Source organism: Pavona decussata, unplaced genomic scaffold (genome assembly GCF_977016875.1).
Source record: "Pavona decussata unplaced genomic scaffold, jaPavDecu1.1 SCAFFOLD_225, whole genome shotgun sequence".
In the NCBI taxonomy this organism is placed as follows: Eukaryota; Metazoa; Cnidaria; class Anthozoa; order Scleractinia; family Agariciidae; genus Pavona; species Pavona decussata.
Window position 1 is genome coordinate 193,385 of NW_028145630.1, and position 25,090 is coordinate 218,474.

At 40.4% G+C, this 25,090-nt stretch overlaps 2 protein-coding genes across 4 annotated transcripts; both read right to left on the reverse strand.

The window, feature by feature from the left end:
• Window positions 1-4,410: 4,410 nt before the first annotated feature.
• LOC146458903 (uncharacterized) lies at window positions 4,411-12,540 on the reverse strand. 2 transcript variants are annotated; one of them, XM_085090109.1, is made up of 8 exons: window positions 12,407-12,514; window positions 10,844-10,994; window positions 9,568-9,630; window positions 8,808-8,852; window positions 8,139-8,177; window positions 6,885-7,346; window positions 5,950-6,047; window positions 4,411-5,817 (listed from the first exon to the last, which is right to left on the reverse strand). In XM_085090109.1, exons 2-8 carry the CDS (start codon window positions 10,973-10,975, stop codon window positions 5,718-5,720), a joined length of 939 nt encoding a protein of 312 aa, XP_084946235.1. In that variant the 5' UTR covers window positions 10,976-10,994; window positions 12,407-12,514; the 3' UTR covers window positions 4,411-5,717. The 2 variants fall into 2 exon arrangements, with proteins under 2 accessions (XP_084946235.1, XP_084946234.1); XM_085090108.1 differs by having other exon boundaries at window positions 4,412-5,817; window positions 10,844-10,979; window positions 12,407-12,540.
• Window positions 12,541-12,886: 346 nt separating this feature from the next.
• LOC146458904 (uncharacterized) lies at window positions 12,887-25,085 on the reverse strand. 2 transcript variants are annotated; one of them, XM_085090156.1, is made up of 10 exons: window positions 24,639-25,085; window positions 23,886-24,023; window positions 22,409-22,658; window positions 20,546-20,681; window positions 19,453-19,673; window positions 17,768-18,314; window positions 17,013-17,502; window positions 15,153-15,331; window positions 14,737-14,795; window positions 12,887-13,990 (listed from the first exon to the last, which is right to left on the reverse strand). In XM_085090156.1, exons 2-10 carry the CDS (start codon window positions 23,956-23,958, stop codon window positions 13,576-13,578), a joined length of 2,370 nt encoding a protein of 789 aa, XP_084946282.1. In that variant the 5' UTR covers window positions 23,959-24,023; window positions 24,639-25,085; the 3' UTR covers window positions 12,887-13,575. The 2 variants fall into 2 exon arrangements, with proteins under 2 accessions (XP_084946282.1, XP_084946281.1); XM_085090155.1 differs by lacking the exons at window positions 23,886-24,023; window positions 24,639-25,085 and having other exon boundaries at window positions 22,409-23,400.
• Window positions 25,086-25,090: the final 5 nt, after the last annotated feature.

The following is a 25,090-nucleotide window of genomic DNA, read 5'->3' on the forward strand; positions in this document are numbered from 1 at the left end:
CTACAGTTATAACTATAACCTGGAGCGCTGGAAGGGCGGATTGCATGCCAAGGTAACTGGATTTAGAGCTGTAAAGTCTATCTTTCGAAGGCTCAGTAAAATTGTGAGTTATTTGGTAAAACTGAAGGCTTTCACTGAGCAGTGAAAGTTCAGTATTTACAGACTTTTTGCTAAACAGAGAGACACTGAGGCAGATGTTTCATTAAGACTGACGGCAAAAGTTCGTGTTTACTAATTGTAAGAATTTATATTATTTAAGTAGAGAGTAAATAAAATGTTCAGGCGGTGACGCTGTCTGAAAATTGAGTCTGTCAGTACCCTTCTAATTCTGCCAGAATTATCTAGACGGCGGGACTAAGAGCTCTTTTGACAGTGATGTCAGTTAAGGACGGTGCCTACTAATACCGAAGTATTTTTGTGCAGCTTATGACTATGCCGGAAAAGCAGATCTTAGCAAGGCCTCTTGGAATCCAAAAAGAAAATTGGGGGTAACCACGCATTTTTCAGAGATAATTAAGCCATAATATCTCTAAAAAGCGCCAAAATATAAAGGAATGTATGGGATTTTTTTCCTAAACTGAAGCTTAATTATCTCTGAAAAATGCATGGCTACCCCCAATTTTCTTTTGAGATACCAAAAGCACTTGCTAAGTACTGCTTTCTCCGTATAGTTTTAAACCGCGCAAAATTATCCCTGTATTAGTAGGCACCACCCATAGGAAACCCAATCTCGTTCCCAGAGCCCGCGCGCGTTTTAGGCCAGCGGTGGCCACACGTCCACGACTTGTTATCTTTTTCGTGTTTACTCACGGCAAAAAAAAAAAAAAAGGCGTGTGAAAATTTAGTTGCATTTCGATTCTATGGCAGTTTTTGCTTCGATATCTTTAACAGTCTATTTCATTTCTTGTTTTGAAACCTCCGATTCAGTTCAAAGACACTTCCGGTAAAATGTATTAGCCAATCAGATTTCGATTTGCTGGATTTTGACATTGATTAGCCCAGAGGTCTTGCTTCCTTGGTGCTGACCAAAAGGAACGCAGCCTCTGGGAACGAGATTGTAGGAAACCCGAGTATCTCGAGATGCGCAGAACGTATGCGCAGTAACAATAGTAGGCACCGTCCTTAATGGTAAGCCAGTCAGTGTACATTAGGGGACAGCGTCGGATTTGTGATCTGGAGGTGCCAGGTTCAGGTCCTCCTCTATGACAATAAAAAATAATAAATAAAGGTGATTATTCACACGTTTTCAAACAGACGTTAAAATATAGTTAATAAGAGGCAACAAGAGACTATGATCATGGCGGATTATAATTTCCCAAAATAGCATGGCGCGAACTAAAAAAGGATTGAAAATCATTTTTATGGGGCACAGGGATTCGCTCTCTTACCTCATAGTCTCTTGAGCCAGATAAACTTCTTTGTCATATGTTTTTGTTAGCATTTTTGGCCTTGACCGTGCACATACAACAATAGAGTTTGAAATGTGTTGGAGCAACTGACCAATCGAAACGTTCCTGTTAAGATATTCAACTGTAGTGTGAACGTTAAAACAAAGGATTGTGCACGGTCGCGACCCTTCCAACATAAATTGCTTCACCATTGTTTTCATGGCAATGTTTCATAACCAGTCCCTCAATTAACTATGGTTAAAACTCACAAGGTAAAAGATATATACATTTATACAATAAAAGTAAAAAGCTGTTAACATCCCAAAACCTCGTATTAGTTTTTACACCAGTTGTTCCATGTCCAAATCCAATGCCATGCTTGTAAATAGACAACTGGACAGCGACTCACACCAGTTGGGATCAGTTGAAAAAAAGAGTAACTTAATATCCCATTTTTTAGACTCTCCTCTTAATCTTACTTTCTCCTATATACAGTGTCCCCAATTAGTTCTGCCGTGCGAAATATTTCGACTCCATTCATCACTTTAATATGGTAATATATTTTTACTTTTTCTCTATTTCTACTCATGGACGCCAGTTGTGATTCAGTAACGAATTAGTTTGTTTTCGTGCGGAAAATTGTCTTAGTTAAACCTTTGGTCTAGCAATGGTTTGATCCAAGTTTGTGTTTAGGGGTAAGTTAACGAAAGTTTTAGGGAAGAGAATTTTCTGTTATTCCCCGAATTTACGAACTTTCACCGGCGCACTTACATATATATGCTAGCTGACCTTTCCACGCCATATTTGCCCCTTTGAAAACGAAAGAAACTAGATTTCCAGTGTTGCGAAATTTTAAATTTAAGCTGACATTTGCCGAAGAAAACTCAGGAGATTTTCCTTTAAAACTAAATCCGAATTTCTGAGGCAATTAAGGCCTTCCGCACTACTTCAGTCTCTGAGCTTTGCAGCATGAATCACCGGTCTCGGAGTATGACTGCAACGCCCTTGGTTAGATGTTAACAAATTGGCAGGTTAACTGTAAGTCAGAATAAGGCGGCTCGTGCGTGATTATCGGGGGTTGTACAGTCATTGAAGAGCACGCTAATCTATAGAACCAGTAGTTTGCGTTTTAACGTTGATAATTTAGACTCAGACTAACATGCATTTCTCTAACAAGAGACCGGAAAGAAAATGTGCCTTGTGAAAGATGTATTTTGTAAGTCAGTGACGCAGGGATACTCGGAAAAAAATTCGCGTTCTCAGAGAGTCTCTGTGTCCTTCCTTTGTATTGATGAGGTCTTTTCTATTTGCAGGTGGAAGTTGTATTCTATTTAAAGTTCTGAAAATATCAACAAAATTTCTATTACTTTTAATTGTTGTTGTGGTTATTCAAGAACCAGTTTATTTGCCGGTTAGTAAAACACTGCAGGGTAATGTACCTTGAAATCGAGCAAAGAAAATCAGCAGTCTAAACAAGGCTACGCAAATCAGGCTGGTTGGCTTGCTAGAATTAAGTGGCTGCTCTTTGAAGGGCTGGCAAAAACAACTTGAGCTAGAAAGTAACCTGAGATTTCAACGAAATTTTTATGTTCATTATTGCTACTAAGACATCATGCTTCCAGTTTGAAATATTAATTTAGAACGCTCCCTAATTGTTTTGGTTAAATTATAGAGAATACCGATTGATTACAAAAACACGAATTACACATTTAAGTCACTAACAGTAAATTTTTGGAAACACTGGCTGAGCATGAGGAAGCATAATTCACGGCTGAAGCAGACTTTCCTCCCAGGATTTAAGCGACAATGTTGTCAGTTTGCCAAGTACTCCATTGAGGTTAAATGATTCATATCGTTTTCATCTTTCAGTATAACACTTACAGTTTCCATTGCATGAGCTCGGCGAACTGGAGCATACAATAGGTAAGCTTACTCGTCATCTTCAAAATACCGGAGAATCACCGGCAATAAATTTATGTCAAGGACATAAAATGCTTATAGGGCAGTCAAAGTTCCAAACACTGCCACTGCTTTTCACTTTCATTTTGTTCTGTCTTTTTTTTTTTTTTTTAGCCTAACTATGATTAATATGACTATTTAATATATTTTAAGATTTACTGTAGCTCTGCCATTGATTTTGGTCCCATTTGTAACTATGAAAATACTTTGTTCTAATTACTTAACTGAGAGAGCCCATTCCTTATAAGTCCGGTGGCTTCCCTTGGGCTTCCTCGCCATTAGTGTTTAAATAATTAGTTTATTTTGCATTTGTACAACTAATGGCAAAAACAATAAACTGAAACTAAACTGAAACCTGCAGATCATCAAACTTATCCTGCGTTCAGAGCGAGAACAGTTAAGCTGGGTCCTCAGCAAACAGTAGGGCTCGCGCGGCTGTTGCGGCGACTCTGCCTACGACATATTTTTCACCTTTGAAATAAATGAGGTTCGGATTGTATTTTTCATTGTCTTTTGCCAAGAGTTTAAAAGGTACAATCTGACTTTCGAAAGGAAATATCGGCTTCAGCACTCGTCTTCTGTCAGACTTTTTTGCTTCTTACACCATTCGACTAACTTTTTTCGATTTACCTAAAGGACCACGTGCACTGCCTTTGTCTTTATAGCTGACCATCTTTGATATTATATCTATCCTTCCGAGTGTAAAACCTTTTGCACGGTCTTCTTGCTGAAAGAAAGGCTGTGTTTTCAGTCAGTAGCTGTCTTCTCCCTCTAACTACAGGAATTAAAGTTTTTCTGTCTCTATTTGATAACTTGTTTTTTCTTCCACTTCGCTTCAAATTCGATGATTGTTTTGAACATTTGCGACAGTAGTGCTATGAATTTTCAACAGCCATCTTCAGAGCACGCGACCGTCCATTTCAATGAATCTGTTCGGAGGGCTTAAATCGCCTCAGAAATTTGGTGTGAAGAAAAGCTAGCGCTTTCTTCGGTATTTGGTCACCTGGAACTTTAGTAACTTGGGGAAATTAACCCATTTTGTTCAGTTTCGAAGGAACGAAATATTTATGTAAACCCGGGTGCCATTTTCCACTTGTTGCTGTTGTTGTGTCATTTGCAAAAGTGACGAATAAGACAGACAGACAGACATATTTATGTCTTTTGACTGTATATTGCATGTTGATAAAACTGAACAATACTTTAAAATAGCTTCTCAGTAAACTGTAAACTTTATTGAATTCAAAATACGTTTGTTCGGACCGTAGGCAGTGTTACCTGGTTCCCTCAGGCCTTACGCTGACTCAGTCTACAACATTTGTATATGTTATATCAATACCTGTAAATGTCAACGAATCGCAAGTAAAATCGAATTACTGATACTCCTCCCAGGATTTTCACTGCGGTTCAACATTTCGTAGTCCATTTCTAGCCTGTGGACAGGCTCCCAAGAGGGGTATAGGGTTAAGAGCTCGGTCTGGTTTGAGGACCCTGCTCGCAGGCTATAGACCATATCCGAGTTGCTTTGAACCTCATTATAAAAGCGAGGCTAAGTGCAAAGTTTTTATTACGAAAATTAGTTTTCATTCATATGCAAACAAAACTAATTTCCCTATGAAAAGTTTTGCACTAAGCGTTAACAGTCTCATGTCCAAGCCTCAACTGAGAGAGAGATTGACATGCAACTCTGACTTCAACTGGGTTCAGTTGATTACAAACCATTTTATAAAATCTTTTTAAAATCTCTAATCCAGTGCATGTTTTTTTGTTTTTGTTTTTTTTTTTTTTTTGGTAGCCGGGTAAGGGAGCATTTCAACACACTATCACTATCTCGTACGTCTTGTGTTCCTCTTTTGTTAAAGAGGAGAATTGACTGCCTTACTCGGCTACGTTTGTGGATGTTTTAAGGACGGTGCACACAGAAGTATTTTTGCGCGGCTTATGACTATGCGGGAAAAGGACATTTTAGGAAGGGCTTTTGGAATCCAAAAAGAAAAATTAGGGGGTAACCACGCATTTTTTAGAGATAATTAAGCAACAATAATAAAAAAAGCAGTAAAATTCAAAGCAATGTATAGCGTTTTTTTTCAATATTGAAACCTTATTATCTCTGATAAATGCATGGTTACCCCCAATTTTCTTTTTGGATACCAAGAGCACTTGCCAAGTTCTACTTTATCTGCATAGTTTTAGACCATGCAAAAATATCCCTGTATTAGCAGGCACCACCCATAGGAAATCCGAGTATCTCGAGATGCGCAGAGCGTATGCGCAGTAACAAAAGTAGGCACCGTCCTTATTAACTTCACTTCTCTTGTCAGCTGTTGGCAACATTATCGTCATATCCAATGATGGCGAGGACCCATCGCTGCGTCACGACTTTTGCGTCCGCGTTTTGTGATGGACAGCGGAATGATGGGCGGACTTTTTGGGTACATGGAATAGTTTTGTAGCAGGGCCTTTCGACAAAATACTGCATGAAAAACAAGAAGCAAAAGAGAAAATTAATGTCAGTTGATCAGTGGCTTAGTTATATCGTGGAACGCTTTTAAAAATGGTAGAAACGTTTTGTTGGGCAGACGCAATTCGCATCCTTTCAACCTACCCGCTTTTCTTGAATGGTATTCCACGTTGCATGCCGGGAAGAGTTCCTGGATTTCCCGAGTAGCCTTGCGTAACGGAGACCTGTGGCGTCACAACTCCCTTGGGGAAACACGAGAAAGGCAACGATTGGACAATAAAACAAACAGACGACATTCATATTCCCCAGTCCCCACTTCAAACATTACGAGGAGAGGACTGGGTTAAAAATGTTTGAAATCGATTGTTTGATCTCGAGGCCCTGAACGATGCTTTTGAACACTTTCATGTACATCCTGTGAGAATAGTAGCGAGGTTTACCTATCCTTTTACTCCAAAAGTCTAAACTTAGGTTACACCAAGCTTGGAATACAATCGAGTACATTCTGAATCTGTTCGACCATCCAAATGAAAGCTACAGAGCAGTACGTTCCTGTGGTGCTGTTAGTTATGCTGTGCAAGGTGGTTCTAACTGTTGAGTCTGTGGATGAAATCCTAAAGTGTGACCATTCAAATGAAAGCCACTGAGCAGTATTTTCCTGTGGTGCTGTTAGTTATGCTGTACAAGGTGGTTCTAACTTTTGAGTCTGTGGATGAAATCCTAAAGTGTGACCATTCAAATGAAAGCTACTGAGCAGTACTTTCCTGTGGTGCTGTTTATTATGCTGTACAAGGTGATTCTCACTTTTGAGTCTGTGGATGAAATCCTAAAGTGTGACCATTCAAATGAAAGCTACTGAGCAGTGCTTTTCTGTGGTGCTGTTCATAAGGTAGTTCAACTCTTATACTTCTTAGTAAGATAATCGTCAGCTGTGACTGTTCAAATAAAGACCACCTGGGAACAATCAGCAGTGAATTAAGCAAGACTACCCTGACTTTGAATGAATTAATGATGATAATCTTTAACGAAGATGACAACTTCAATGTTTTAAAACTAGTTCAAAACCTAAGATTTCTAACCTGTATATCAACCTGACCATTTCCAAGGATCGTTCCAGGCGCTTCAAGTGTGCTCTCTATAGTGAAACCGCCGAACGGAGAGGGCAATGGCGGAGAAACTGGGGGTGGTGAGGGACTGCCCCAAAGGACCTGGGGCGAACTCGCGGGTACAGCGACTGCGGGAGCTGGTTGACCTTGAACAGGAGCGGGAACCGAAGACACGGGTGGCGAAACAGCGGCCTTAGGGGGCTGGGGTGGTGGTACAGCTGGCGTGGACGTTGGTTGACCTTGAACAGGAGCAGGGGGTGAGGAGGTCACAGGAGCCTTAGGGCCAGCGGGCTGGGTTGGCCGTGAAGTAATCCCTTGGGGTGGGGCAGGTGTTGTTGTTGCTGCTGCTGCGCGAATTTGGTTCTGCTTTTCCTTAACGTATTTTTCAAGCAGAAGTACACGTTCGATAAGGGCTTTCAGCTCGTCTGATTCACACTGGTATTAGAGATAAAAATAATTAGCAACGTTACAGTTCAAGGGTGCAACGAAGGGGAAGGGTACAACAGTACAATGAATGTTGTTCTGTGCAGCGCTAATGAGACAAATGATGCCGGATCAGGGAATGAACTCCGCAGTTGCAGCTAAAGTACTGCGGCGAACCCATGAATTTCCAACTGAAGCGTTAGTCATAGAAAGGAACTGGGAAACTACACGAGTTAAAGAAGAATTCTTATATCTAGTAGATTAGTAGATTTGATCAACTGTTGCTCTGCCACCTGAGTTACGAGGCCAGCGACTGTATGTATTCGAATTTGTTGTTATAAGGTTTATAGAGGGTAAAGCAAAAGTTGAGTAAAAGCTGGACTCAGTAGGATTACGCGATTAGGAGCATTGATGATCCCCTGGAATGAACACTGTCTCAACTGATTATCTTTTAGTCGATTGATATGTTATAGTTACGGATAAATCACGAAGATACCACTGTAGTATAAGACACAGGAGCAGAGGCTCGGACTCATTTTGCTCGAACATTTTCAACTTATTGGCGTTATTTTCTTCGTTGTTGTGTTAGCATTTTAAATAGCGCACATCAAGTTTGCGTGATGTCTCTATGCGCGACAAACTTGTGGTATCAAGGAATTAAAACTATAATCCCTTTTTAATTCGTTAATCAGTACTGATTAAGTTAAGTGGGATTATCGTCCTGCTAATCTGTTATCCAGCCAAGTTTCTTATTATTAGCTTAGTTCTTACTCTCCTCGTACTTTTTGATGACAATTTAGTTACCTGTTCTCTGGTGCATACTCCAGGTGATCCTTTAAGACCCTATAAAATCACAAGTAATTAATTAGCCTGCTTTATTGTGTACAATTCGGTGATGATCATTTCAAGACTAAAATATAACTTCATTCAATCAGCAAAGGAAGAAATGACTATTTGATGATCTCATGAGTGCACAGAGGTAATTTCACTTCACAATTTCCCACTTAGGTTTATATTACAAGTTTTAGCTCGTTTTGATGTAAAAGGTAATAGACTGTGCGCATGCGTAAAGGGCCCCTAGCGCATGTGCGGTATCGGTAGTGTTTGCTGTGTCTTGTCACTTCGCATTTTTTTTTGTCCCTCCACTGGATAAGGGTAACGTGGATTCTTGGGACACAATTTTTTCAGAGGAGGACAGAACTGAACAAAGTAACGCGCGCTTTCGGACGCGTCATTACAAAAGATAGTGATAGTCTTCGCACTAAAGTTTAGGAAATTTATATTTTTCTCTTTTACCGACAAACGAAATATAAATTCGATTTCTAAAGCACATAAACTGGCCATCTAAACCAAAACAGATTCTCAAAGTTAAACTTTAAAATGTCGGGGTTTAGCGCCGCAGAACATTTCATGCATGAGCGATTTTGAGTTCTTCCGCACAGGAAAGGGCATGGTGACTAATACGCAACTCACCGCTGGTCCTGGTGGCCCGCGGATCCCTGGTAATCCAGCATCCCCCTAGAAGGTTAAACAACGTTATAACTCTTAGCACAGCATGTGAGATGTTTGACCAATATTTTTTGCATGATGAATCCTTTGCTTTCATTTAGCCCAACGTTCAACATTGTTATGCAACAAATGTTGAAGCTTTTTTAAACAATGTCAGAACGTTTAGTGGGTACTTAAGGTCAAAGACAAAAGACCCGTTGGACGTATGTTCTTACGAGAGTCGTGCATTTGCAATTGCGTTACGTGTGAACATCGCTTGCATATGCGTGACACGTGTGACACACGCATTACGACGATTTCCCGCGTTTGGAATCTCCCACACGTTTTCCCTCGAATTGGCATCGATTACGTGTTATTATACTGATATTTCATCGGCCATTGGCTTAATTGTGTGTGTACTTTTTTATCTAAATGATCATATGTGATTTTCTCTTCTAATGATAGCCATTAGTAAGGCGCCCTTACTAAAAAATGTGTAAAGTAAAAATCAATAATAATAATAACTTTATTTTAGTGTCAATCTTCTAGCTAGCCTATAATTGGCTTACTAATCGGGGACACTATCCTAATTAAAACATACAACAATCTTTAAAATTTGCAACAATATTACTATAAAAAATAGTAAAATACATATCCAGTAATTAATACTTACTTAATTCAAATCTGTATATCTATAAAATCTACAATATCTACGGGCAATAAACAGATTACGAGGAAAACATACCTGACTACCATTCTGTCCAACGTCTCCATCCTTTCCCTTCATCATCACCATCATACTGTTGTCCTACATAAAACAAAACAAACAAACAAACAAAAAACACAAAATGTTCGATCCAACATTGCAATACCATTCTCTTTCAATAGTATCCCTATGGGGATGATCAATAGTCCAATAGGACCGGACGAACTGTTGGCACGACAAGGGTGTTACTTTTTAAAGAAACTGCGGTGCTACATCAGTGGGGAGTAGAAACGAAAGTTTAGTTTATCAATAGAGTTGATAAAGGTTAATTGGCCACCATAAAGAGATTCGAGTGCTGACGTTTCGAGCGTTAGCCCTTCGTCAGAGCGAATCCGATACGTATATATAGGAGCTATACGTTTATATACCTAAGACTAACAGCATGGATCTGGCTAGGATTTGAAATCATTGCAATAATCAGGGAAGGCCAATGAGTAAACTTTCTTGAGGTACGAGACGCAAAAACTCTTAGGAGACGTATCCTCGACCCTCTTCTTATGGCGGACTGTTGCTTTAAACACTAAGAAATATCGCGGAGACTCTTGGCAAGGGAGGTCCTGTGGTTACTGCAATCTTACTATATTCATTTTCTTTCTTTGTTTTGATCACACAGCTCGTTACTAACGCTCAATGTTCACCTGATTTATTGAAAGCTACTTTCAAAAACTACTTATTTTATGTCGGTATTCTTAGAGGAGTGGAACAAAATTAAAACTATGCAATGCCAAGACACTTATCCAATCTAGTTCAACAAACCCACGTGAAGCAAACTCTCTCAGTTGTTTTGTGGAACATCATTCTGGTCCTCATTCTCTTAATTCTCTTTCTGTTTTCACAATAGAGAGTTCTGGTGCAACTGGTATTTACTGATCGCTTAGAAAATAAAGCGGTTTCCAATTGAGTGTCGTAAAACCAAATCCAAAGTAATTACTCTGGCCAATCGCAACAGATGTAAACAACACAACGAGCCGATCAGAATTGGAAGCAACTACATGTAACTGGCGCCAAGCGCGGGAAAACGCATGCGGCCAAAACACGATTGGTTTTGGTCTGGATTCCCATTATTGGTTGAGAAAGTGGCGCGAGTTTCGTTAACCAATCACAGAGCCTAGTAATGCAGAACCAAAGCAAACGCGAAATTACTTTCGACACTCAATTGAAGACCGCTCTATTACACGGTTTCTCATATTTGTAACTGATACAGCTGTTACCGCAGAATGGAGTTTAGATTCAGTAGTCATTCTGAGTACATTACCTCCTTTCTTCCTTGAGCGACGATATTAAACTTTTTAGCAGGGTGTACATCTTCCGAGTGGCTCGTGTGTTTGGCGTGCTTTCTACAAGATACACCGGTGGCCAGCACTAGCAGGATAATCACCAGCCTCATTGTCCTATAACGATAAGACCTGTATCAGTCAGTAATTTAATGAATAGAAAGTTATATAGGAGAAAGGCTATGTACTTTGTGTGACTTTTCTTGCCCAGTTCCTGTACGGTTTTTTCCCAACCCCTCACGGTCAATTCGTTTCGGTGACGCATCCGAGACGAACAGTTGGCGTTTTTTTCGCTCGGATCACTTGACCCGAAACGAATGGACCGAGACAATAGACAGAGAAAAGACTAGGAACTAGACAATGACTTTTCTACAATTAAGATATGAGCAGATATTCTACGAGTAGAAAAGCATTTAGACCATGATACTGCTAATTGCCTTAGCCCCCCCCCCCCCCCCTTTTTTTTTTTACTCTCCTTCCTTGCCTTCTCACTGAAGTTGAGAGCTACCTGCACGAATTCGACGTTCGCCTGAATGATTGTATAGTTTGCTTGCCGCTGCGGTCGGCCTACAAACTATTTTCGTGCGTTAAACTTACGGTTCAGCAACTGCCAATGAATCGATTTTACACAAAATCAAAATATTACATAAGAAATGAATCAAACAGCAGTTCGGAACCATTAAACTTGACATATTCGTAATAGAGACCTTGACGGAGCCCTAAACGACATTTGCGTCAATTATCCCTAATGTTTTTCGTAGATTATAACGTAGGTATCACATTTTGAAGTATTGTAAGTAGCGCTTTATTTTATAGATTTTACCCAATAACACTTTGGCCATTTTAATTGGGTTATATACTTTAAGACATTGTAAATTATAGTCCATCTCTTAAAAATTAGCGTTCTACAATCTGATTCTTTTTATAGTAAATATTAGGTAGCTAGTAGTGTCCACCATTAATAGCGATACTAAATACTTTAACACTTAAACAAAGTTTAACATTACCATTAGTTCCGTTTCATGTACTAAAGCGGCAGCCCTCAAGAGTCACGTGACATTTCCCGCCAAAGACAAACTAGTTAGCAGGTGCCGGACGGGTGGAATATAAGAACAAACTTGAGCAAAATAAAAATGGCGGCCGGCCGTTGTATTAAACGCGCACGAAAACTATTTATTTTGCACAATTCACATCAAAATGTCTAACATAATCTATCTACGGTGTGGACGCTTAACAAGAGCTTTAAGCTTTCTATGCTTGACATTAGTTTAGTTTCTGTTACATGTAAACAAACAAAATAACTTGACGACCACGTTTAATTGAAAAGTCATAAGATTGCTCAGGAAAAATCAGCTTCGAGAAAGAGCATTCTAGGGAACGAATAAAAGAGTACTAGAGAATATGAAGACAAAATCATCTCAATCACAGCTTCCATGTGTGACATTCCTCAACAAAGCTAAAATCTTGTCAGTTTACGCTGAAGCAGTTGATACCGTAATGTAACAAGTTATATATATCTTAGTTACTGAAAGCATTTTACATACCTTAAAAACACGTGGAACTTTGGTGGAAATCAGTTGTAAGAAGAACCAGTAAATAAGATATATCATGGAAAACGCCAGTCCACAATCTCTGTTTTGATCTGCCAGTACAGTTTAGGTCACTTGAAGTCATGTGACTAACCTCAACTCATCTGCCTCGTTTTGATTTCTGAAGTTCATGCTTCTGACTCAAGATTGACCTACGATCAGGACCTCCACAGACCAGACAAATTGTTATCGACAACTTATAAGTGTCAATAACAAAAAGTTATCGATGACAAAACATCTCGTGTGTGAATCAAGTTATCAACTGTAAGTGGTGAAAAATAGAGTCGTAGGCAACAAAGTAGGTTTCCTTTTCCAAAGGAAGACTACTTTAGTTCTCGATAACAAACGCGGCAGATTTATTATTGACAACTCACTCTCTCTCCCGTCTGTGAACAAGTCATCGATTACAAAAGTCTATTTTGCATCGACGTAAACGATTTTTAAACGATTTTTTTTTTATTATTTTCTGCACGATGTACACATTCACATTACAAGCAAGTTTCCAGGCTCCCTCAAAACATACAGGTTATCGACAACTAAACTTTTCGTGTGGCGAAACGCATCTCCGAACACTAATAGATGTCGATTCAATGAAGTTATCGATTAAAAATAGTCGTCGAAAACAATTTTGCTCTTGTATGGAGGCCCTCAGGCTCTACTTTCGTTTCGATTGGTAAACCATTCCCGCGGGAAACGCGAAACGTTATAAAATAAAACTAAAAATACAAATTAAATTTTAGAGAGCGATTATGGACCAAAACTCAAGACTGGAATTTTGATTTAAAAAATTTGTTTATTACAATGTATTAATATTTTCTTATCACATTATACTTTCTCAATTTCCATTTAAATTGTTCATTAACGAAGAGATTATGCACCGCAATAACTTTGCAAATATTTATAGCAAATGCGGAAGATTTAACATGTAATAAGAAAAACCTTGATTTTAAGTACAACAGGGATGGAGTGCATGTAGACGCTATATTCCATAAAATGACGTTGGATGAAGCTTAGTGAGGGCTTTTTTATTCCAGTTTGTCATATGTAAGAGTCACATGATATGATAGTAATGAACATTTCACGTCATGAGTTGGGCTGCTTGTGCGTGCGACATTCAGTGGTGGTTAAACATAACTTCTAAGGGGAGGGCGAGGGGGAAGATTTTCATCCTCGCGTGCAAAATCCATTGATACACTTTCTTCCTCTTCTCCTTCTCCTTCTCCTTCAGAATACTGCAGAATTTCAGAACAGCGTTCTCCTTTTATTTTTCCCTTGGAACAGTCAATATATTTGTCTATGTGACTATGAAGGTAACTAAGAGGAGCTGATCCTTGGCTTAGAAGGTGATAATGAAACTTAGGCAAGCTGAAATGGTCGCCAAGTGCCTTCTTAACCTTGTTGCGCATGTTCACAATTGCCAGTTTCCCTAACATGTAGGCAGTCGCTTGACCGGGGTCGCTCTGGTACCGAGTAACTTCTTTCACAGCGAAATCTGTGCTATCCCAGGTGTAATCTTCGAACTGTTTAAGTGCCTCGGACCTGACAAGAAAAAGAAATTCTTAGCAACGTCAGTAGAGCCGACAGCGGAGAGGCTATCCGCGTTCCCACTAATCAATGAAGCAGGTGGGTTGACCGTCGAAGCTTGATTTAGTGGCAGGTACCACAAAAATGGCGTCTACAGATACAAACGTCGAACGTCTTATCGATTTTCTTTACATCTCTAATATTGAACATCAACTGAGAAGGAACCCAGAAAGGTTGCGTAAACAGTCACATCCAAACTACATCTAAATACTGAATCAAAACGAAGTAAATCAGCTTTGTTTAACGAGGGTGACACTTAACAGTCTGACGACTGACAAACCTGTGGCCCTCGGATTCCAGATCGAATTGGAATTTGGAAATGTTGGTTTTTGTGGAGGGAGGAAAACCGGAGAACCCGGAGAAGAACCCTCGGAGCAAGGACGAGAACCAACAACAAACTCAACCCACATATGACGCCGAGTCCGGGAATCGAACCCGGGCCACATTGGTGGGAGGCAAGTGCTCACACGACACCTGCCATCCCTGCTCCCCCCAAAAAACTTTGAGAAACAGTTCCATTTTTTCTGAGATTCGTAGTGTAAAAGCAGACGTTTGTAAACTCGAGTGTGTTGAGGTGCATAACATAAGATAACAAGTTTTGGTCTGCGGTGTAGGATTGGAAACACGCCGTGCGTAGATAAACTCATGCTTTCATGCGACGAAATCAGCAAAAATTGAAATGAAACATAAGTTGTAACTACCTCGTCATTCCTCTGTAGTGTAACCCAGTATCTACCACTAGTCGCACAGCGCGCCACACCTAAGGAAAAAAAAAAAGAACACTTCACATCAAAAAAGACACACAAAAAGAAATTAACCCCACTCCCTCTCCCAAAACCCATGATAAATTCGCTCGCAAAACAAAACGTGCCAATTCTCCATCATTGAAAGTTGGGGGGGGGGGGGGGGGGCGGACTTAGGATAGGATAGGATAGGATAGGATAACTTTATTCATACACGGTATTTCCATCAGCTACTTAATTATCATTATCAACTAACTATCTATCTACCTAACTAGGATTCTAAAAAGTTTAATTTTCATTGCATTTCCCAAGATTTTAGTTTCGCTGGCTACCTTTTTCACTTAAAGGTTTACACTCTCGCCAGTATGACATACCTGCCATTTTAGCATCCCATACAGCTGTAGAAAGTTGTCTTCATACAGATCAGAGTCATCTGAGAGTAGTGGGCTCTCAGCGTATAATGCCCAACCCTCCTGGAATGCTATGTACGAGGTCTCCTTGTCAAGCCAGCGAGGTACTCCGCCACACTTGTCACGGAAATGCTCAATTAGGCCTGCCGATTAAAGTTTTGCCGTTAATTAGAGTACGATTTGGGGGAAATATTCAAGGTACAGTCACCCCTGTATTCAGTGGACCTGTGTTAGGTCTACCTATTAGGTGGACAAAGGCACAGAAATCTCCCATTTACCGTCGTGGTCACTTTTTACGAAGTCCAAACGAATTATTTTTTTACCGTTTTTACCTGCATTCAGTTAAACGGTCACAGTATGAAAGGGAACCAAATGGATATAAGATTAATATTAAATAAATGTGATGGTATATTTCCAGCCTGGTGAATGAATGAGAATGATGTTATATTCTAGAAAGTGACGCAGGCATACTCGGAAAAAAAATCCGAGTGCTCCTATCAGGAGTCGAACCTAAGACCTTCCGATTACTTGTTCGGATACTGGCCACTGAGCTACAGGAGACTCGTGGTCGGAAGGTCTTAGGTTCGACTCCTGATAGGAGCACCCAGATTTCTTTTTTCCGAGTATGCCTGCGTCACTTTCTAGAATATAACATCATTCTCAAGGTTAATATTGGTCTTCCTTGTATCCAAGTTCCTTAGTTTCTTTTTACAAATCACAAAGACAAAAAAAAAAACATTGTAGTCACTCCATTGGTGTGTGTCTTGCCCCACGTCAATCCGTCTTTCATTGATCTCTTTTTTAAACCAGTTATAGTTGTATAAGATTGTCAGTCAGTAAGTCATTCCTCAAGGGTGATCATTGAATACAGGTTCAATTGTATTCAGGGAAAAAAATGTTTTGAACGCCAATTTAAGGTCACTTGGTTGCTCGTCAGAGCACTGAAAGGGTTCAATGATGGTTGATGAACCTGAGAATGGAAGGTGAACTGAAAGTAAAGCGAGTTTCTGCTATTCTTTACTGAGAGGACTCGGCGTGCCTAGGCGCTAATGCGCATGCAACACTAGTTAAAGGATGAAAGTGAAAAATACGAAATCAATATATTCCTCGTCGTTAAAGATTCGGTTACACGAACGATATTTTGGCTTTCAAGGCGCTGTAACAATGGACAATTATTTTTGCAACTTGTCTCGCAATCTCGTTGCGCCGTTGCGACGCAAGTTGTACAGATCGTTGCCCGGTGTAACATGCCCTAAAATGAACGTGTCTCGCAACGTTTTTTGTAGCAGTCACCGTTGCACGAAGTAAACCGACTTCTACTTCTCGCAGTGGTTGTGGCAACAACTGAAAAAATTGCCTGGACACGTTCATTTTTATACAGAGAAATGCTAACCGCATATTGACTATGACGTTTAATCGAAGGAGGGAGAAGGCATGGCCAAGAGGTTAGGGCGCCGGACTTGTTATCCGAAAGTCCGGGATTAAAATCCCACTCAGACCACTTGGATTTGTTTCACAGTAGCCTCATTTTCACATCCAAGGCCACGCTTTGTAAATAGCCAACTGGTTTGAACGATTCGTGCAACTCGTGTCGCAACAAAACTGCGAGACAAGTTGCAAGAAAAACTGCAATTTTCCAGACTAACAGCGCCTTCACAGGCAATGTGATTTTTCGAAAATGTCCCCTGGGCATCCCTCGATGCGAATCTCACATGTAGCCACTCTTTCTTACACAGCCTCAGCTGTTGCTATGTACGAGTTGCGTCACTACTTGCAACGGTTGTAACGGAAGGATATGCATCCATAGAGCAATATTAAATTTACCTTGCAACTGGGTATGGTGACCAGGTCTTGACTCGTGCCCGATTACAGACCACTCCTGGAATTTGGGTCCATAATCTCTGAGGAAAAACGGAAGTCCAAAATAAGTTGGAGTCGTACAGTTCGCGTTGCTTGGCCGAAAAAACATGGCGCCGTTGGACGGATTGTAGTGCGGTAGCATCGCAATCGGACAGTTGGCAGCGGTGACCCGAGGACCAGTGAAGTAAAACATCGATTGAATCTTGGGATAGATTTTACTCATCACCGTCTGTATGTATTTGCTCCATATTTGGATGGCTGCCCAGCGGTAGGGACAGTGGGCTTTGGCCGAGGTTGGACTGGTGCAAATCTTGTACGCCTGTTCATCACTCTCATTGGCGGGAAATGGAGCTGTGTTATGCCACTGATCCGATGAATTTAATCGGATTTTAAGCAACTCTATTGCTTTTGATCTCTTGTTTTTGCCAGTTATAATCTTTGCGATTTTATTCACCTATTATTAAAGAAAAGAATAGTGAATCAGTTTTCTTATTCTAGAGATATTAAGGGGGCTCTTTATTCAACGATCAATGATCTCCCCTTTTCTTCCTAAAGGGTTTGCTGTTGCAGTGTTAAAGAATACTGTTGAACGAAGAAAAAATGAGAGGGGGTAGGGAAGACGAGTTTCATCTTTTTCCATCCCCTACTTCGCCCCGAGTGCCCTCTTTCAGCTACTAAGAAGGACATGTTTTGCTTTTTCATGAGCAAATGTATTTTACCTGAGGCATTAAGTTATTAAGCTGCTTGACTCCCTCTTGATATACATCCTCAGGAGTAATTGAAGTAGTTGTGAAGTAAGATAAAATCATGCGATAGGTTTCCTTCCCATTCAACGTCTGTCTGGTCCCCGGTAGAATCTTGGTTGTCCTGTTACCAGGTTTACCGTCGGTGTACACAAAGTCCACGGGTAAATTCGCAAGACCGCTGGCCATATCGTTGGGTAAGCAGTGCCGACTGTGTTCAAATTCTAAATAGTGAATAAGTTTGAGCAATGGTTCGCCAAGTCCTTTCACTAAGGCCTCCTGTATTGCTTCCTTCACGCTCTGACCAGCATGTTGTTCCTGCCAGCGAGCATTCACTCCCCGTCCCAGCTTTGCCAGGTACTGGGGGTTTAAGAACAGTTTACTGTACCACTCCTGGAGGACAGCCTCTGAGGTATTCCTCTGTGCTACCATGGGGTACTTCTCTTTAAAAGCGTCCAGTCCTGCCTTGCAGTCTATTGACGAACGAACCATGCCCGCTTGAACTCCCAGAGCAATGTTATCTCTGAAAATATCAAACAAATTAAAACAAGTTGTGATAACACATTTACAAGAGCAATTAGCCCGGCTTAAGATTCGACCACTCAGCAAATCCACCCTACCGACAAAGATGACGACTGGTACAATTTACCCATAATTCTTAGCGTACGAAAACCTTAAAAACGCTCATAAAAGCGAACAGTAAAGTTCTAAAAACTTCAAACCTAGCATACGCAATGTCGTCAGTGCAAGGACGAATTTTGCAACAAAAAAACAACAACAACAACTATGGTTTTCTATGTGCCTATTGGCTGTAGTAGGTTCGCAAGGTATTGTAGTAAGATGTACAGCCACCACCTTGTATCAGACCTTAACAAGGTGACTTTGAATTTAAATGTAGGCCAGGTCCGGCCAGGTAACGGATAGTCTCCTACGCAGCCGTTTTTAGGCTCGTCACGAAACGCTCTTTGTGGGGAGGAGCGTTGCGTGACGAGCCTAAAAACGGCTGCGTCGGAGACTAGGTAACGGAAACACATCGACACGCTGGGAAAAGCAACTTAGAAATTAGTGAGGTGTACGAAAATGTAGCGACAGGCAACTTTTGCACACCACAAAAACGTCTGTAAAATTTGCCGACTTATGGAAATACATCTTTGCAGGAATAAATGTGATGGAATGTTTTAACTCTAATGATTACATCCCTGGATGAGAAACATTTATTTATCAGTCAGAAACACAGGAATGCACAGGTATACCAGCAAAAAAATCCGAATTCTCCCAAAGAGAGTCGAATAAGTCAGATTCCTGTGTCAATGAGTGGTAAACACAACTTTCTCATTTATATCTTTGTTGTTTTTAAAACGTGACTCGTAAATTTGGGAAAGACAATGTAGATATTTAATTTGAAAGCGTTCGGAAGTTTGCTAGTTCGTCGTTCATTTCACAGTATGTATTGCATTGCTTAATTCGTTTTTGGTCGCAATCTAGGTGTCAAAATCCGCCCATTTAACTTTAGGTGTGAGGAAGACTAAACAACCCTGAATAGTTTTTAAAAGTGCTAATAACAAAGGATTATGCCTCACGGATTATGATTAAATGTTCATGAAACATGAAAAGTTCCATCTCCAATAGGAAAGTGGCTTTGGTGATTAAAATCTACTCACCTATATCTTTCTAATGTCGTCTTGTGTTCCATAATCCTCTCGATCACGTGTTGGACATCCGCGTAAGTGCGCGGTTTCACGTGCCACGCGAATGCATTAATGCTATAAGAAATGTAGCAGATAGGCTGCCAACAGAAGTAGTTTGGTCCCATGAGCCAATCACCCGCGTAAAAGTTGACGTCATAAGGCGAGCCAAACACGTGCTGTAGGAAGTGCTTTGCCTGTTGGAATGACAACAATTAAAATCTTCATCCGACGTTTTAATACACCCCCTCCCCACCCCTAAACGTTTACGATAAGGACTTTTTTAAGGTACGTTATTGAACGAACATGAGCGATTTTCACTGCAATTTGCGACAATGCTAAAAAAATGTCAGACGTTTGCGTAATGTTAACATACTTGGGCGAATTTTAAAGAATGATTTACGTTAAGCGTTTACGAAAATTTTATGTAATTTGTGCATGTATTGGGGGTGTGACGCTATGACAATCGTGAACGAGCGTTCGGGAGAAATTAATTCTCTAAGTGAATGAAAGGATTTAGGGATTTATTCAATTCCTTGATAACGGTGTCTGTTTCAGCGGTAAGAAATACTTTCGAAAAAGAAAATATGTAAAGTTGACAAAGCCCCGATTAACAGCTCTTTAAGCAATGCACTTGTTATCTTAAAACCGTAATTTATCATGACTGGAATCTCACATTCTTATGTTATCTGTTGCATTTATCGTTTGTGAAGACTGTCGTAAAGCAGAAACTCTTGCCTTTACTAACGAGAACAGTCAAGATTTAAAAAAAAATGGAAGCAAATTTAACTTTGTACAACAACATGGAGAAAGGAACAGAATCAAACAAAAATAGAAATCCGCGATAGCTTCCATTTGAATGGTTACACTTCTGGGTTTTATCGACGTCCTCAAAAGTATAAACCATAAGACATAAGCCGTCGAGGGTTAGCTCTGGGATGCGATTGAAGGGTTAAGTAAATATGACTGCAGACTGGGATAACCTGACAAAAGAACTGAAAGCAAAGGCTTTTCATGCCAGAGTTTTCATAACAAACTCTCTTTGCAGTTCTCAAGATTTCGTCCATACCTGTGATAAGGCTTTCCCTTCTCTTGACTTCAGCTTTGTCGTGTCCACTTTGAGTTTTTGTAGTTTATCCAACAAAGCGAAAGCAGCATCTGTTTTTCTCTTAAGAGCTTCTGGGGAGGGGTCGTAAGGAAAATATCTGTTCAAAGATAAAGTTATAATATACCGGTACATTAATTTGGTAACGCACTGATGTTCACAGCGTTTTTATTCTCGTCTAGGACGTAAGAGGGGGCTTTCTCCACACGTCCACCTTCCCCAAGTTTTGGCTCGCTTGATGGTCGCCTGAGATAATGGCCACGGGGTTCTCGCCATTTATTTTTCAGGTCTAGATGAGAGGTGTGCGAGCGTGGGGTGTGGAGCGCGGAGCTTTCTGCCTCACCCCTGATCCACAGGCCTCGATCTAATTCATTCGTCCAACTAGACTCACAGACGCAAGCTCCTATACTCCGTCTTTCCTACATGTGACAGTCAAGAACTGGATTTCCCTGTCTCCTCTGGGCGTTCTAAACCTCGACAAGCGAAGCAATCCGAATGTACTGAAGTTCGCGTTCGGATCGCTCCGATCGCCGATTCTTCACGCACTCCAAGCTCCACTGCCCAGATTAACAACAGTAATATATTTAAGTCGCCTCTTGTAAATTATCATTACATGATTATGGCTCGGTATAAATAGAGCCGAAATTAGTATTGCAAGAGCTTGGTTTCTACAAAGATATAAATTCTCGGTCTTGCTTTCTTCGTTTTGTATTCAACATTGTCAGATGGCATGGCCCTGGATTTTTAGATTGGATAAGCTTACGATGTTTTCCTCCCATTCCCCCTTAACACCGTTCACAACCCCGCTCTTCCATCGCTCCGAAAGCACCTGCGGCCAACGATCGAGGGGGAGCAGGGATGGCGCAGTGGTGAGAGCACTCACCTCCCACCAATGTGGCCCAGGTTCAATTCCCGGACTCGGCGTTATATGTGGGTTGAGTTTGTTCTGGTTTTCGTCTTTGCTCCGAGAGGTTTTTCTCCGGGTACTCCCGTTTTCCCCTCTCCTCAAAAACTAACACTTCTAAATTCCGATTCGATTTGGAAAGTGTCCGCAATTAGGGCTCTGCGCTAAAGACACTGACACTTTTAAAATAAAGTGATTTTTTATCTTAATATCCCTGGCGATAGGGAAAAACAACGAGCATGCATTCAGCAACTGCGACTAGTATCTCAACGCTTGTTGTTCATCCCGTTTATCTGTTTTTACAGAACTTTATCATTTCCTCTTTAATTTTCCCAAGATTCCTGACGTTAATGCGATAATAAAATCCTATTTGAAGAAATAAAATTCCGCAGCCATTTAATCAACCACTTGGCGAGGAAAAAGTCATGTCATTAATCGTATATATTTAAAACGTCACCAAACCTTCAACGGGAAAAGTGTCAAATTTTCTGCCAGTTTTCACATATGGCGAGTTTGGAAACCGATCACAATGGTGACAGAATGGACACAGCTTTTTCTCACAGCGCAAAAGACATTTAAAATGTTTCACCCAAAACGAGACGTTTTTTTTTCCTTTTTTGGTGCAACAGCGCTCACGAATTAAACTTCACCACAACACACACGGTGAAGATATCAAGTTGTAATTGGATTTGAAAGGGAAACAAGCGAGTCAATGAACTTTCAGACATCACAAATCAAGCCATGAGAGAATATTGTTTACCGCGTTTCGTTTTACCGATCTCGCAAAAAGCATGCAAAACCTTGAAATCGATAACGCTGCTTTGCGAATTTTCACTAAAAGCTCCTTTTAACCCGATCAGATTTAGGCCGGCAAAAATCGATCTGCTAAAGCTAAAGAGCACATAACTACATCGACCTCACACCTGGCTTTGACATGTTCCACCATTTCTTCTCCTTGTAGATCCGGCATCCATGCAACGTTGTTAGGATTGTGTTCAAAATATGCCGCTTTGATTTCCTCCAGTAACGCAGGTAAACCAACGCGGACGGCTTCGGTTGAGAAATTACACGATGCCCTCAACTCTGGTGATGTACTCTTCGCGCCGGTCTTTGCCACTGTAGCTGACGGGGCCTCCTTACATTTTTTACCGGCAGCATGAAGCCTCACGGAGCCTATAATGACCAACAGCACACCAATCAATACACAAAGCAAGCCAAGTATTAGCAACACAGTATTGCTACATATAGAAGAGTCTTCTTCTTGTCTTTTTCGCCGATGGTTTGTAGCCATGTTGTTGTTACCAGTGCGTTAACATTGCGATTTTCTACAAGTAATGTCCTTTGTGGTTGTAAAACGAGACTATTAACTGAAATGACACCAGGGGTTGACAAGGTTATGTCAACAGATACGTCAACTGCCTGTCTGAGAAAAATTTTGATGACCGCGACAGTGCGTGTGAAAATCCCAGGTTTAATACCTAAAGCCCAGAGACTCATCAAAATTCTAGTATTAGTCACAAAAGTAGACTGTTTTTCTCATGATCAAGCATAGTTAGCCAGCCAGGAATGCCGGGAAATGCGATAGCACGCAAATTTCGCGAACGGCACTTCCTACGTCTATGTCTAGTCTACTGTACCTTTTTACGGCATTGCACAGCAGGTACGGATATTTTAAAGATTTGACCTCACAAGTTAAAAACCTTTCAAGTTAAAACTTGAAAAAGACAACAGTTTTCGACCAGTTAACGCAACATTTTATTGACTTATCAAGAGTCGATTTCTTTTGTATAAAATTTTGCTGCAAGAAAATTATGTGTTACTTTATATGTGCATGTTATTTTACGTCGTCATCATGAAAAGACGCAAAACCTTTTACGGAAACCTTGGTGTCTAATCATTAATTTGCGTCCACGAAACACTTCCTTTCTGATACACGCAAGATGTTGCCGACCAACAAATCAGAAATGTACGTTGCTCTCGAGCGCGCAATTATTGAAACGGAGGCAAAAAACGGTTTTGAGCAAAAATGTTTTCTATTTCGTTAAGAATTTATTCATGGAATAATGACAATAATTACTGTGTTTCTACAGGGTTCAGCATAAATTGGTGTAAATTTAAAAGCGTTTTATCACCAAGTGTCTCTCCACGAATAAACACTATCACGTCACATGATCAATTTAGACCAATCTGGGCCGGAGAAAGAGAACCCTTGCTTTGAACCAACCATGATTAGTAGTAACGTAAACCGCATTTGAATATATGCATATAGAAAATGTGGTATATAAATACCATTACCATTACCAATCAGAATGCGCGTTTGTTAGGGACAACGGAATGCCCTGAGCATAATAAAGTGGAAAAAAGAGCTAGGTTTAAGCAAATTTTTGTTCGCATACTTACTGACTAAAAGAGATGTTTGCCAAAATAAGGGCAAAAAAGTTGGAACAATTAACAACAAATGTTGCCCTGTCATTCCGCTTGCTTACAAAACACCAGTCTTGGTTGACTTAGTTTGTGCGGGTAGCATATATTCAGGAACTAAGAAAAAGAAAACAAAGACAAACATGGTTTGTTGCATATAAGAATTAGTAGCAGAGTCTTGATTTAGCGCCGAGGGTAATACATAATAGATTAGTGCCTAAAACTAACAAACTTGTAGCCCTCAGAGTTCAGCTGCTTTGCTATACGAGATACGTGTTAGAATGAGTCATAATGTCTTATTGTAGTCCATTCTTTTAAACCACCTCACCGAGGCCCTTGGCGGAGTATTTTTCGTGTTTGAGATCAGGGTAAAGGCCATGGCATCATGAAAACTTCAAAGAGAGCTTTTAAAAGAAGACCTAGAAGCTTAAATACCTCTTTTGCATATTAATTTTCGAAAGTAAAATTTATTGGCAAGGGCGAAGAGCATGACTCTTATACTTAAGAACGGTACGATAATAGAATAATTTAACAGAACCTTAGGGAAATCTGATTCTACGGTTCCCGATTCCGATTTCAATTCAATTCAATTCAATTCAATTTATTAAAGCACATTTTTCACGAAGGTAAGGCAAGAATGCACTAGCCCGCAAATAGCATAGGCTAATCTAGGCGGATTTTACGGTGGTCCTTGCAAACACAGTTACTTGAATACCTAAACTGTATACTTACTCCTTTTACAGTGATTTTGCTAAGACATCTCCTAGCACAGTGCAGTTGCCATCAATTTTTCCTTGCAATTAAAGTAGTTGCAAGCGTCGGTAGTTTTGAATCAAGCGATGTATGGTGCGAAGCAAAAATATGGCAGGAAAAAAAAGGAGGGAAGCCTGGAGAGAGCCGCGAAACCAAATAGTTAGCAGAACGTTTCTTCCTGGCAAGTGTTTTTAGCATGTACGAAGTTATTCGCGTCTCTGGTATTTCGCGTAGTTGGCTGGTTTAGCGTTCCCGACGAGAAATACAAATGAAAAAGCCTCTATCTGATTAGCAGGGTATAACCACGGTAACCACCTGCGTGCTGTTACCATGGTATAACGCCTTATTGTGTGAAAAACCTAAATTTGAAAGTACAGGAGTTAACATTTTAGTGAATAACTGACAAGCTTATGACGCAACAGTGATATCAT

Excerpts from the sequence above, each read along its gene's own strand:
- LOC146458903 (XM_085090109.1), bottom strand. The coding sequence starts at position 10,975 with ATGAGGCTGGTGATTATCCTGCTAGTGCTGGCCACCGGTGTATCTTGT. Across the intron at positions 9,631-10,843 it reads TCGCTCAAGGAAGAAAGGAG|GACAACAGTATGATGGTGAT; the intron begins GTAATGTACTCA and ends TGTTTTATGTAG. Across the intron at positions 6,048-6,884 it reads ATGGTCAGGTTGATATACAG|GGAGTTGTGACGCCACAGGT; the intron begins GTTAGAAATCTT and ends TGTTTCCCCAAG.
- LOC146458904 (XM_085090155.1), bottom strand. The coding sequence starts at position 22,776 with ATGGCTACAAACCATCGGCGAAAAAGACAAGAAGAAGACTCTTCTATA. Across the intron at positions 18,315-19,452 it reads ACGACATTAGAAAGATATAG|AGATAACATTGCTCTGGGAG; the intron begins GTGAGTAGATTT and ends TGATATTTTCAG. Across the intron at positions 14,796-15,152 it reads ATGGGATGCTAAAATGGCAG|GTGTGGCGCGCTGTGCGACT; the intron begins GTATGTCATACT and ends TTTTTTCCTTAG.